Raw genomic sequence first — 14,875 nt, 5'->3', positions numbered from 1 at the left:
GAATATGGGGAAGTTTTCGGTGCTTTCGAGACACCTGTTTGCCCTGCCTCCATGCAGGAAGACAAAGCAGTGATGGTTTATCCTGTGGACTGCCATGCAAAAGCCCCCAAAGCAGAAACAGGGCTGGTGGCTGTTAGTAGGAGCCTACCTCAACAACCTCCATCCTTCATTTGTAATGAAGCACTTCATGAACAGTGTGGTGGGACAAGAGTTATCATCAGCCAGTCAGAAGGGAGCAGCTGAATTCAATTTCCTCTTCCACATATCACCTGGATGCCAGAGGAGACATTAGTAGGGCCTGAAGTGCACTGATGACCATGTGTCTAGAGGGCTGGATATGCATACTCTGCTTTTGTCTTTGTGAACATGAACAGAATTTTCCCTAGATTGTGCTAAGCTTTATTGATAATCAACTCATCAAGATCTGAAGTGAAGTAAAAAATAATGGGTTTCTTAATTTTGTAAGGCAGAAAGCAAGTGAAAACAATTGCAAACAGAAGACCCAGAAACAGATGCCACACAAAACATACTTGGATAATTTTATTTTCACTCAGTTCTACTACTCAGATCATTAGTGTGGCACAGTAGGAAGCTCAGAATGCAACTGAGTATTGCCTAACAGTAATGAGACTTAGCTACAGCATCTCTTGTTAAATCTTGTTAATTGGGACAAGACAGCCTGGCTGCACATCATTGTGTTGAGATTTAGAAACAATCTATGGTAGTTACAGTAAAGAGGAACAGCAAGACCCTGATAGCTACAATTTTTTTTTAAATTGAAAAAAAAACACATGTGTGTTTGTTTAGACTCTGTAGTAGAGGAAGGATTTGTTGTAGCCTTTTGGGTTTCAAAGTAGTCATGCCAATTCCTGTAAATTGGTGTTTCTCAAACCTTGTGACGGCATAGCCTCCCTTTTTGTATCATCTGTCTTTATTGGCAGCAGCTCAGTTTTCTCTGGGGGAGGGAAGTCAGAAGGCTTTGTAATTACTGGCTACAAGTGTTTATGGACAGTGAGCTGTGTCCAGCAATTAAAGGTATTTAGCTGTTCCCTTCCTAACATAAACACTTCCAGACAGTAATTACAGCCTGCTTTGTCCTTGAGGAGGATTCCCGTGGCCCTTTTGCGACTCCTAAGGGTACTGTTGCTTAGAATTTGAGAAACACTGCTGTAAACCAAACAGGAGCACGAGATAATACCTAATTTATGCAAAGCTGCTTTGCAGATAAGGTGTACCATATGCTCTGAAGACTTTCCATGCACTGGATACTTTCTCTTCTTACAGTTTTGTTAATTGGTGTAGTGTGGCTCGTTCACACAATATTTCAGTATGGCTGCATGCAGTATATCAGTCTGAGATGCTGTGTCGCTATTCAGCATTAGCACCCACATAATACATCAAAGAAAAATGAGATTTGCTGTTGGAAAAAAAAAAATCAGATTTAGCTCTAATGTTACAGGACACTGTACTGTCCTTTTATGTATTCATTGCTTCTGTTCTTAGTTGCCTCTTGCTAGGTGTTGCATACCAAATTTCAATTAGTTTGCATGCAAGCAGCTGTTTAGTTATGGCAGGAAAGATATGTTTTTTGTGTGCTTTTCACTGCGTTGTATTAATATTTCCTACTGTATTTGTTTGTGATTCTAACCATTCCAGGGGAAGGAACGTTAAACAGGTTGTATTCATTGTTCTAGGATTTACAAGAACCTGAGATGAAGTGGCACTGTGTGTTTTTTAGGATATTTTCCAACCCTACCCATTCCAAGGCCATTAGCTGAAGAACATCTGTAATATAACATAATGTAATATTCTTGTGTGGAAGTTAGAAAAATAAACATTTGAAGGTTGCTTATTACATTGGGAAGAACCTAAACCCATGTGTATCTTCCTGACCTAACTCTGTCTGTATTTAATGCTAAGAAGCGCCTGGCCCTTGTGCGAGGAATGCTCCTTACTGCTCCTCAGACAGGCTCTGCTGAGAAGCGGTGTCTTCCAGGGCCATATCTTCTTGGCTGGCCCTCCTGCACTCCAGGTTCTGACTCATGAATAGTGCATGGGCCGGACCCGCCTCCCGCTGGGGTCTTGTTTCTGTAGTATCTGTTGCCTCACAGGTCTCAGTGACTTGCTGGAAAGTAAGAAAGAAAAAGTCAACTAGGTTAGGAAATTTCTAAGTAACACTTCAGCTATTTTTTGAAGTGATGGGTGAAAAAAGTTTAAAAATTGACATAGGGATGTCATTCTGTGAAACTCTATGGGATTCTTAACATGCATTATTCACAAGGGAGTTCTGAAGAGGTACTTGTCACACTTTGTGTAACGCATAAATTTGGAAGGAAAAGCTGAACCAGGAGCTGGAGATTTAGTACCACAGATGTACATATATAGAGAACTGTAAAAGAATTTGGATTGAAAAGGACTTCTGGAGGTCATCCAGTCCAAACTGCTGCTTCAAGCAGGGCTGACTTCTAAGTTGTTAAATTGGGTTGCTCTGGAGCTTGCTTTATACACCAGATTTTAAATCCAACTTAAAAAGAAACCTTTGTTTCATCAAAAACTGGAATGCAATTATCAGTCTGAAAATGTTAAGCACAGTGCCACTCCACTGTAAGAAGTCCATTAGGATAAAAGCATTCCAGAACTTTGCTGTGTGAACATTGAAATGAAACGCTTCCTCTTTACCACTTTCAATCAAACAGGCACCTGGACTCTGAGCAGTCACTTTGGCCAGGATTCACCTCATCTAAATTTCACCATGTGGTCTTGCTCTGTCATTTAGGCTACCAATGGTTGGCAGAGATACAAGTCTCGCAGGGGGAAATTTCCTCGTAATAGCTCCAAGGATGAAGTGGATGCAGGCCTCTTCACTGGAAACAGAAGTCTCAACAACAACCTACTGAGACATTATGCCCAAATTTTAGATAGCTTAAAGTTTGACCAGGTGAATCCTACCATTAGTACTCAGTATCACAGACTGGCTGAGTTCTTGCAAATTAGGCCATAAACTCTTGAGAGTTGGAATTGTGCCTTCTCATTGGATATATTCAGCTGTATGTGTAGAAATATTAATACTTGTTACTGTATCAAAGCAGGGTTGGACCAAGATGAGTAACATTTAGCTGACTGTTGTTGAAGTTCATGGTGAAACTCTAGGGAACTGTACCACACATGGTATTTTTGGGTTGAAAGCAAAATACACAACAGGCCAAGGAGCTTTTCACACTTGAGGTTTGGAGAACTCTTTGGAAACTAGGGAAGTTATACACAGTTCAGGAGCATAGTAGCAGAAAAGTGCTTGGGACTTCATAACCTGAAGCTGTAATTGGACAATTAACCCCAATACGCAAATGGACCAAAAACTTATAAAAGTGTGAAACCTTGTGACTGGTCATCCATTTTGGGTTCATCTTGGATGTAGCCCTGGCCAGGGTCTTATACTAGCCAAGGTGTATCCTTTAAGGCCTTTTAATAAATACCTACTTTATTCTTTTAACTCTGTCTAGTGTCTGTTTTAGGTCAGCCTCTCAAGGCATCACTGCATAGGACTTAAAGCAGGCAAGGAAGGAGCTATTTAGTCTGCAGTGATGGTACTCATCACCTGGGCTGCAGAAACTGGAGACATAAGTCCCTGGTTTGAGTGAAAGGAAAAGCAACTTTGCCCCAGTTTGCAATTTCAGGCGTGTGCGTAACAGTCCCCCCATTAGTTACTCACAAACTATCTCACAGACACCCTAATACTAAACAGTCTCATTGTGATGTACCAAAATCCCCCAAAAATACCAAAATCCCAACACTGTTTTGGAAAAAACTGTTTTCTGACCACTGAGAAAGAAGAAAGCCAGTGGTGGTGAGGACAGCTAAGAACCAGACAGGCAAGCAGAGTGGGACTCACACTCTGTACTGCTGTTTTAGCTTCAGCCTTACCCGAGCTGCCTGGCTTGCTGCTCTGGCAGACGGCCCCATGGCGATGTTCATACTGCTGGATGACTGTGTGTCACTCGTGTTGCCTCCGTCTGCAGCCGAGAGCCCAGAAATCACCAAAGCACTTGAAAAACTTCTCTTGCCAAACAGCAGGCTGAGAGTTGAGCTGGTGGAGGAGGCCAGGCTGGACCTGAGCATTGCTGCAGCTCGGTCCTGCACAGTCAGCTGGCCAGCAACAGGAACAGCAGGGGACTGAGAAAACACAGATGTTGCAGAGTTGTGGAATGATAGCTGACTACTAGAAAGCCTTTGGGCAATTTCGTGGGCAGATGTAGACGTTTGGATGAAAGGCTGCCGGCTTTCTGCAATTGGTCCAGAGTGACTTGAAGCAGGGGGCCTTTGGTTTAAAGCAGTGTGTGCCTGGACAGACTGACTCCTGGGTTTTCTCCTGCCTTCAAAAGAAAGATTAATATATTAAAGTAGGTGGCATTCTGATGAACTCCATGCTATTGACAGTGTCCCATGTGTACATATTACTGTTGGCATAGTACCACTGGTTTTATTAGCATAAGAACTCCAAGAAAAGCAAAAGTAACAAACTCCTAAACCTACAAATCTTTCTGTGTTTTCCACTACAGGTGTTCTGAGTTTTGGTCAGAATAGCTCTAGAGGTTGTGCACTGAGTCAAAAGACAGAGAAATGAGAAGAGACCCCAAGCAAAGCACTCTAATCACAGGCTCACAGCTGTTCTGCTACGTACAGTTTAATCAGCCCAGTGAATGATTGAGCCTATGTTGCTGTAACTCTGCTCCCCTTTGACAACCACACTAATGGAATGTTGAATATCCACCTTAAATGGCTTGGTACAATTAAACGTAACAATAAAACAAAAAACCTCTATGTTAAAACAATGGCACATTTAAAAGAATTATTCCTGCATATGGGGAGACAGAATTTGAAAATTCAGCCAAGTGGAAGAATACAACATTCAAGCTACAAGACAGTTTTTAAGACTAACAGTAACTCTGAGTTCCTAGAGAGACATTTATAGTACACAGTCTTGAAAAGATGTGAATGCTTTTAGGTAGGATTCACTATTAGAGGTTTGAATGAGACCTACATAAGACTCTTGTCCCTTTCTGGGACATCTCAATGCAGCCACCACTGGACACAGGAAGTAGATTAGATAAGCTCTTCTGACACGCCTAGACAAATCCTTCCTGTACAAATACATCCCCATATTTAACATTTATACCAATACCTTCTGTCATTCAAGCAAACAATTTCTGTATTTCTCATGCTTGTGTATTTGAATAGCCATAGAATGAAAAATCAATTACAAAATACTGGCCAGTGACATCACCAGAGGCCAGCTTGTACTCAGTGTTCTGCCATGGGTCGGTGTGTGCCACAGGCCCCAGCAGAGTTCACTGTTTCTGTAGACAGGCTCTAACCCAGGCATACACAGCAAATACCCAGTCACAAAAGTGCCTGCTTGGGTTTTTTTGCTCTCCAGGAAACTCCAAACATTAACACAAGCTGGCATTTTGGTTTCCTAGCTGTAGCTGTAGGGTGGGGAGTTGATGCCAGGAAATCTGTTGAGAGCCATCAACACAGAAACAAGTTTTTCTGGCAGGCATTTCCAGGCTGTTGGTAATTTTTTTTCTTTTTGCTTTGGTTTTCCCCAATACCTGAACTCCTCCAAGTACTGAAATTTTGCTGGCATAAAGGAATATAAATCTCACACTATCTTCTAAAAACATGACTGCTGAATTCATGCAGGTTCCAGCAATGCAGAATTTCATATCCAAGCCATTTACATCATATGGCTGAAACATGATGTTTTACATCCACAGACCTGCTTTTCAGAGGCTGGTATCACTATCCCCATTTTTCAAATTCTGAAGAAAAGAGAATTTAGGTAACTTGGCACAAAGTCAGATGAGCAGAGCTGGGCTACAACCTAACTGGAGCTAGCTAAAACCTAGTTGGTTTGGCAAGTGTTGGACACTTTCACACCTCATTTACAATGTATCTTTAGCTCCACTTTTATACTCCAAACAATAAAAAAATAATTTTCCTAAGTAATAAGAGCCCCAAGATCTCTGCTGGAGAATGATGGGACAGACACACATGGCTCTTGGAAGCTCCGGGACAATGCTCTCAGACACAGCATGTGATTCTTGGGGTGGTCCTTGCAGAGCCAGGAGTTAGACTTTGATGGTCCTTGTAGGTCTCCTCCAGCTCAGGATATTCTGTGATTCCATGGTCCCTGTGTACTGCTCTGCCAGTGTCCTCTGTCCTTCATGTGCTGTGAGGGTTGCCATGCCTGCTGTGTCCGTGGCTGTGTGCACGTTTAAGCTCCACAGGGATTCAGGTTCGTCAAACCCTGGGGTTCTGCTGAAGTGCTTTGCTTTCTACATCTGATGGTTATTTCAAGAGGTTGCCTTTCTTAAATAAAAAGAAAGGACTGGAATTAAGAACAGAGGGGCTGTGGTGTGTTATTTTGCGCCGTGGCTAACGTGGCCAAACATCTGTGATTTAAATCGCGAAGCTGACCCCTGTCCAAAAGTATTCTATATTCATCCCAAAGGCAGTGGTTGGAGCACTGGGCAGGAGACCACCCATATCTATGCCTAAAAAACTCTGTCCCTGAAAACACTTAGAAAAACAAAGGCTGTTCTGTAAACTGCATCATGAAATAAGGAAACTTTGGGGGAGAACCCCACATGTTTCCAGTGCTCCTGATTTTGGTCGCACTTTTAATATAGGGCTTTCATTGCATTTTGCAATTTTGCAGACTCTGTGGTACCAGGCTGCAAAATGCAGTATGAAATATAAAGAAGTTAAATGCACTTGATGCACAGATTATGAATCTAGAAGGCATTGCTATGATTATCTAGTCTGCTGTCCTGTATAGCATGAGCCATAGGATTTCCCAGAATTAATTCCTGTACAGTTTTATTAGTTGCTACTGTCATTTTCAAAAATGCATCCCACATCTCCAGTCACAGAGAATCCACATTAACCCTTAGTCTCTTGTTTCACTATTTATTTACTCTTTTAATATTAAAAATGTGTTCTTGATTTCAAATCTGAATTTGTTTAGTTTTGTTACATCCAAGTCTGCTGACACCAATGGTCTTTGGTCACCTTTTGTTACCCAGGTAAACACTTACTGACTACGATCAAGACATCTCTTACAATACCAATTGCTGGAAAGCATATTGTCTTTCAATAGAGGATGTATTTCCCAGAATTTTGATCATTTTTTGGCTCTTCTTTGAAGTGCTTCCAAACTAAAAATGTCCCTAAATTAGGGCACTAGGACTATACGTGGCAGGACAAAAATAATATGATTTTTAACAGGCATAGATAAGTTATTTTCCAATGCTGTGGTATTGCCTTGATGTCCTGATACTTACTGAAGATCGAACAGAGCTTGTTTTTTAACCAGCTCTCTTAAAACCCTTCCTGAATGAGTCATTTGGTTTTGCTCAGTTAAGCATATAGCTTTGATAGCCACTCTTTCATGTTCTTTGTAGCTGTTAGGATGGAAGGAACTGTTTCATGATCAGATCATAGAAATACATTATCTGTGTTTTTTCCCAAAATAAACCAGACATTTATTTTCTCATTTCTACATACTGCATATTGGCAACTCTGCCTTTCTATACAGTGACAGATCAAGACCACTGCTAGGATTTCTGTTGCTTCTAAATACTCTTTAAAAATGAACATGCACAAGCCCACTTTCATCTTTTTGTCTCTAATGGCCCTAGCTAAAAAATTCTTCTTGTTTCATTCTCTACAGTATATTAGGAGTGAATATGGATTTCCATTTTCTACTGTTTGCTTGGATTTGTTGTGCATGTCTTAACAAAAGCCAGGTTGCTTTTCTTATCTAAGTGTGACTTTCTCTCTTGATTATGTTTTTCTGGGCATCCAATCAGTATGTTCTTTTCAACAACTCACAATTAACTTACTTTATTGTATGGTATGCTCAGGATCATTATATCACAATTAAGTTAGCTACTCTGATTACTGTTGTGTCAAGTTATGAGTATGCACATGGGGATTCCTCTAACACTAGACACAATTAAAAGCTGCAGTTATTTTATTCTTGCAATGTGATTTATATTCAGGGCAAGATTTATTCCAGTTCTGCCTATTATCTTTAATGATAGGTCAAAATGATCTAACAGGAAACAAACAAGTGTCAAACCCCCTCAAGTTCTCTGCTTTAATTTATACAATAATGTCACAAGCTTGTTGAAATGTAGAGTTGATTTGCTTTACATTACAAGTGCTGATCCCACAGTGATAGATCTCACAGTCACCCACTGGCAAACTTAGAATCCTAGAATGGTTTGGGTTGGAAGGGAACTTAGAGCTTGTCTAGTGCCAACCTCCCTGCTGTGGACAGGCACACCTATTACTAGATTAGGTTGCTCAAAGCCCCATCCAACCCAGCCTTGAATACTTGCAGGAATGGGGCATCTACAGCTTCTCTGGGCAACATGATCCAGTGCCTCACTGCCCTCACAGTACAGTTTTTTTCACTAATATCCAATTAAACCCCTAAACCCTCTTCCAGTTTGAAGCCATTCCCCTTGTTCACTCCATGTTCTTGTAAAAAGTCACTTTCCATCTTATGAACTCCCTTCAGGTACTGGAAAGTTGCAATTAGGTCACCTCAAAGCCTTCTCTTCTCCAGGTTGTGCAAACCCAATTCTCTTTGCCTTTCCTCATATATAATCATCTTAGTATCCCTTCTCTGGACCTGCTCCAATGTGTTGATGTCCTTCCTGTGCTGGGACCTCAGAGCTGGATGCAGCACTGCAGGTGGGGTCTCACCAGAGCAGAGGGGCAGAATCCCCTCCCTGGCCCTGCTGCCCACACTGCTTTGGATGCATCCCAGGGCACGTTTGGTTTCTGGGCTGGGAGTGCCCATGGCTGGGTCATGTCCAGCCTCTCAGCCACCAGCACCCCCAAGCCCTTCTCACAGGGCTGTTCTCCATCTTTTCATCCCCAGCCTGTGCTGATACCGGGGATTCCCCTGACCCAAGTGCAGTGCCTTGCATGAGATTGTTAAACTGCATGAGATTCCCATGGGCCCACTTCTTGAGCTTGTGCAGGTCCGTCTGGATGGCATCCCATCCTTCAGCTGTGTCAACTGCACCAGTCAGCTCAGTGTCATCTGCAAATTTGCTGAGGGTGCACTCAATCCCTTTGTCTATGAAGACATTAAATGATGATATTAAATAACAGTGGTCCCAGTATGGACCCCGAGGGACACCACTTGTCACTGATGTCCATCAGGACTCTGGACCATTGACCACTACCCTCTGGATGTGACTGTCCGAACAATTGCTTATCCTTATCCTTATTACTTAACATATATTTCCAGTGTAAAGGCCACTAGTTCCACCTTGCAAATATGTCTGAAGCACTTTTGAATCCATAATTTGAGAAGGGCTCAGCTGTTAGTTGACAGAATGATTGGCAACATTTAATTTTCTCTTGGTAACTGCTATATAGACATAAGAAGCTATTTTCCATTTGTTTGTTCCCCACATGCACTGATGAGCAGCCAAACCAATTCCTCAAATAAATTGCCATGGTCCTTCCAAGATAATTAAGATTTTTGCATGCTTTCTTTCTGCTGTTCCCAGCCAACAACAAGCAGAGGTTCACCATGGTACAGGCTCCCTGCATGGCATGTGTACACTGCCTCCCATCTGCATTTCTCATTCTGGCATTCTTAGTAGCACCTGCTAGGCCAAAAATTACCCATAATGGACTTTGATAGTGGAACCTTTGGTGAATCACATTTTTACAATGTCACACCCTCCCAGTAAATACCTGGAACAATATCGGGAAGCCATCTCCTACATGTTCTTGGTCATTAGGAGAGACAAACCTGCACTCTCTTTCTAAAATTAGTTTTCCACTGGATTTGAGGACACCCCAAAGGCATCTTCCCATGTGACCCCCCAGGAGAAGACTCCAGAGAAAGGCAAGTAAATTGTGTAAATACCTGCCCGCTGGACCTCTTGAGATGAAGTTTGCAGCTGAGGGGTTCCATCCCTGGTGGGCTGTGAGCTACTGCTCTGGCTTGAATTCCCTGTAGAATTGTTGCTAGATGAAGACCTCCCTGCACTATCCACCTCTTCAACATTGCCTCTCTCATGGTGAGCTGCTGCATGGCAGTCCTTTCGCATTCTGTTTGCAGGAACACACACAGGGTCAACCACTTGTTGCACATGAAAATTTGTGTCACCAGTGTTAGGTGCCCTCAAAGAGTGTTCTCTCTCACACCACTGCAGGTCTTCTGACATTTTACGAGATGGCAAAGATGATGGTGTGATAAGCTTTCTTGGAACAAAATTGTATAGGACACAGGCCAATTGTGTATGACCCTTCTCTGTGTTTATTGGCTTTGGAACCCTGAAATAACCTTAGGGCTCTTTATCTAATGTTACAGCTGTCTTCCAAGATCAACTTCTGCATGAGGTAACCAAGTAGCAAAGAGAAATTGGCTGGGAGAGCTGAGAGGGATGGGCAGCAAGGTGGGAATCTAGCATGTTAAGCCATTAGATATAATATTGACATTTTAACACAGGTCTTGGTAAGTGAGCTGGCTCCCATTGTGTCTCCATGATGCCCTGCCTTTCCTCAGCTAGAGTGGCAAGAGGGCAGGGAATGAGGCAAGGATGTGTGAATTGCTGTGTGAAAAGTGCAAGCAGGAATGGGAGATGCAGTGTCAGGTACTGATCACGCACAGCTAGGGGAAGTCAGGCAGTTTTGGTGAATAGCAAGAACATTTTCAGGTGTGCTTTGGTCAAGAACAGTAACTTGGGAGTGGATATCTAACTTCCAAAGCTTCGGAGCATAACTCACCAAAATGCACCAGCACATTTACTCATGGTCAGAGTTACAGAAAAGATACCCTTATTTAGATGGCATAAACAGTGAAATTCCATGGAATGGGGAAGTGTCTGTAGTGCAGTGTGACTTGAATGACTCTTGTTGAACATGTAGAAAGCTTTGTCATGAATGAATTAATGGATTTTCTTTCTGTTCTATTTGCACCACTATTTTGTTAAATTCTGAGTTACTTGCAATTATTTTACTCATAGATAACAATACAGAATTATTCTCTTTTTACAGAAAATACAGTGAAAACTGAGACTGCAGGGTCTCTTATCAGCATAGCCAAAATTTAACACCTACCTTAACCACTTGGATTTGAACCACTTTTTAATGTTGTCCAAACTGACAGGTCCCCCCCAAATGTTCCTCAGTTGGCTGTGTGTCCCAAGGTACGAGGTGGTTAAGGGGGAAACATACATTGGATATCCCAGTGGCTGATCACATGAAGAATTAATTAAGTTCCGCAACACCTGTTTATTGTTCTGGATGCTTCCTCTTTCCGGGTTACGATTGCGTAAGAAAATCAGTTCCTGCTGCTGGCCAGCCCAAAGCCCTCTGACACACTCCTTGTTGACCTACAGGTGAGTTAAAACATGCAGATCGTGCAAAAAACAGTTGCTACTAGAGATGCAGAACTACAGGATCTAAGTAGGATGGCAGTGGCTGAGTGTGCAAGCACATCACGATGTCTTTGCACCAACAGCTTTTTATGAACTTTTGCAGCTACTCCCTGGTAAAGCCTGGAATGTTATTTCAGAGACACAAACATGGATGGCAAAATGGAAGTCAACTGAAGAGAGCTCTTTTGACCTCCAGTCCCTACTTTAAAAACTACAATTAAATTCTCCTTTCGGCCACATTACTCAGAAATAATATTAGTTACCACAGCCCTAAATTACTGCAGCATTAGAAAGATGGCATATGTACCTTGATCACCTTGAAGCTCAGGTAGCTTTTGTGGAGCATGATAACTTTATATTCATCTGCTCCTTCATCTACCACATGTCTGAGAGTCAGCAGCTCCTCCCTGTTGGACAGGACTGCGCTGCGCCAGGCCGGGTCCCCTTCATGACAAATCACAACCTTTTCTTCAAAGGATTGGATGGCTTCGTACAAAATTGCTGGGTCCTCATACTCATCTGGGCACGTGAACTGGTCCTGGTCATACAGGAAAAAGTATTGAACAGGTCAGGTACATTAGTGAAAACACAAAAACTATTGAGAGTAAACAAAATACTGGCTTTCCAAACAGTTGGCAGCTGGCCCCCTCCAAGTGACTGGACCCTTGATAAAGAGTGTCTTTTGGGAGGTTCATTTAACAGTGATATAGAAAGGTACAATTTCAGTTTTATTGGAACCTGTTCTGATCTCATGACTACACTGGACAAAGACACTTGGAGAATACCAGCTTATCCTTTTTTTTTTTTTTTAATGGAGTTTGAAATTATGGGAGGCAGAGCTTTTGGGTAAATTGGAGAGAGATATCACCTAGGACAGTCCACAGTTCTTGTGGAAATTTTTATTTTTATTCACAAAACAACACCAACAATAGCACAGACTGGGAATCCATCAGCAAATACCACAATACTGAAATTTCATCCAGCAGCACCATGGCCAGCAATAACATCATAAAATTATTGTGTCCAAGAAGCAGATACAAATTCACAGCAGTCCAGTAACATCCAGAACAATTATAAATATCATTAATGATAAAAGTATATGATACTAAATCATAATGTGCCACAGCAGGAACAAAATCAACTCCAAGCTCTACAGAGCCTGACCTGAAATTAGCAGTGAAATCAGCATAATCAATGGATTTCCCTTCAATCTAGAAACCACCTTTATAGTATCCACACAAGTAAAATATAACAATGTTTTCTGCTTTCTTTTGATGAAAAATGTAGGGTCAAGCTCTGCAAAGTGGTTTCAAATGGACAGCTAGGGGCTTCAGAAAAGAACATCAAGTGAATGCAAAATAAATAAGTGCCAAACTCTTCCATCTTGGTGAAGGATGTTTCTTAGAATATGGGGGCAAGTACTCAATTTCTTTTTTTTTTTTTTTTTTTTTCCTCCTTTGGACAGTTGCTAAGGTATTCTGCATTTTCCTAAGAAAACAGACACAACAGTAAATGTTAAAAATAAATACATAAATAAATGCCCTACCTGGTGTAGCTTCAGAGACATTCGGATTGCTGGGGCAACAACCTTATGCAACAGATCCATGTCTGCAAAGACCCACTCATCTTTTGCTGCTATGCGGAAATCTCCTTTAAACAGTGCATGGAGCCCATAAAGGAAGGAGTCCAAGCTGTAAGAGAAAGGCAGCAGTCACTCCCAGAAGCCATTCCCGTCTCTCCAAGCCAGCTCTGTCTGTCACCAGCCTCGTGCTGACCTGTGCAGTGACAGGTGACCCTCCGGCCCAGGGTGAGTGCCTGCGGTGGGTGTAGAGCAGGGGTCACATCACGTTTCTCTGACAAAAAACATTCCTTGGGAGAGGCAGTTTTCCTTCTGTGTGCTCTGTAAATGACTGGCCATGAGATGAATGGAATGAAGGATGCCCTCGGGATGGGTGACTGAGTCACACGGTGCCTTAGGGCTCTGCTGCTTCTCTGCAGCTGTGCCAAAGAGACCAGGTCAGAGTGCCAGCTGCACTCCCTGTGTAGCCAGCAGAAGCTGCTTCCTTATTTGAAAGTTTATTGATCAGTCCTGTTCAGCTCTTCTCCTTGTAAGTGAAAAATAATAATAGAAAAAAATACTTCCAGGAAATCTAAGACCTTTCTCACAACATTCAAACCTAAATGTGAATATTAAAGCAGATGTACTGAGAATACTAAATTTCAGAGCTGTTCAGCAAACCAGGTGAGAGCAGGAATCAACCAACAGGTGCTTCCTACTCAAACAATGAGCCCTAAAGCAAATACACACTGGGTTTCTTCTTTCTAACATAAGGAACTAGATGCCTTTTTTCTGACATAAGGAACCAGTTCTGCCCAGCCTTGCATGATGGGTTACCCAGTCGTGAGATATAAGCACAAGGTAAAAGCTACAAAATCAGGTAGTTGTTAGAAGATGGTTGTGCAAGAGCTTTGTGAAAGGAAACCATGAGCCTTTACCTCTGATCTGCACCCTGAATTACAAAAATCCTTTGCCACTGTCACTTGTATAATGCTTGTAGGTGACTGCTGTCCCAGTGTTGCTCTGAAGAAGTGATCTCAAAATTAAGGAAAACAGAACCATTTGTTAAAAACAGGCATATCTTGCAAACCCACAGGATACGGTTTCATCTACCTGCTAAGATTTTACTCACTCTCAATACAGTTGATCTTTTGGATTGTAAAGACTCAGGGGAGAAGCTGTATTAAGATGTTAGTAGTTTTCATTACTGCTCAGCCTTTCTCTAGAGGATACATAATTTTTCCACATAATTGAGCTTTCTTAATTATTTTATAAAAAAGAAAAAAAATCTTTTCAATATACTCTCTTCTCAGAGAGAGGAAGAAGAGACTGGGAGAATGCCTGGCCAGCTTCAGCTGAAAGGCATTCTAATTTTGCTCTTGGTGGGTAGCATGTCTTAGAAATTAAAGTGGAAATACATATGTTGTTACCAGAGAAACAACTGGATACTGATTTTCTCCATGAAAGCATCATGTTATACAAATCAACTAAGCAATGGGACCAAAACTAGCCAGAAAGGCAGGGCTGCTGTCATGCTGGGAACATAAAGAGTACAGAAAAACTTTTATGAAAACTTTTTTAACTGATTTGCATTAATTAGTACTAAGTTATGTATTAAAACATGCCTATGTGAGACAGACACTCAGATGTTCAGGACATCCAAGCACTGATTTCAGTGGGGGTTCATATGTGTCTTTAAGGACTGAGTCCTGGTCCCTACTGACCTTCAATCCATCATCTCCACAGTTCAGAGAATGATAATGTACTCAAACCCTGCTTAACAGCTAGGAAAGCCCTAGAACGAGCCATCTGGGAGGGTGGGGGGAGAATGGTGAGTGCAGCC

The 14,875-nt window shown here is 41.9% G+C and overlaps 1 protein-coding gene across 1 annotated transcript in view; it reads right to left on the bottom strand.

Moving 5' to 3' along the window:
- Positions 1–527: 527 nt before the first annotated feature.
- PCNX2 (pecanex 2) overlaps positions 528–14,875 on the bottom strand; it is a 150,885-nt gene continuing 136,537 nt past the window's right edge. Inside the window, exons 29-34 of the mRNA XM_041485485.1 lie at positions 13,021–13,165; positions 11,782–12,012; positions 11,155–11,429; positions 9,959–10,143; positions 3,922–4,370; positions 528–2,125 (exon numbers count right to left, since the gene is read on the bottom strand). Coding sequence (XP_041341419.1) covers positions 1,952–2,125; positions 3,922–4,370; positions 9,959–10,143; positions 11,155–11,429; positions 11,782–12,012; positions 13,021–13,165 — 1,459 coding nt within the window. The 3' untranslated portion in view covers positions 528–1,951. The remainder of the gene's footprint in view (positions 2,126–3,921; positions 4,371–9,958; positions 10,144–11,154; positions 11,430–11,781; positions 12,013–13,020; positions 13,166–14,875) is intronic.

This window comes from Pyrgilauda ruficollis, unplaced genomic scaffold, assembly GCF_017590135.1.
Source record: "Pyrgilauda ruficollis isolate IOZ18807 unplaced genomic scaffold, ASM1759013v1 scaffold70, whole genome shotgun sequence".
Classification (NCBI taxonomy): Eukaryota; Metazoa; Chordata; class Aves; order Passeriformes; family Passeridae; genus Pyrgilauda; species Pyrgilauda ruficollis.
This window is presented reverse-complemented; position numbering and strand designations above follow the sequence as displayed.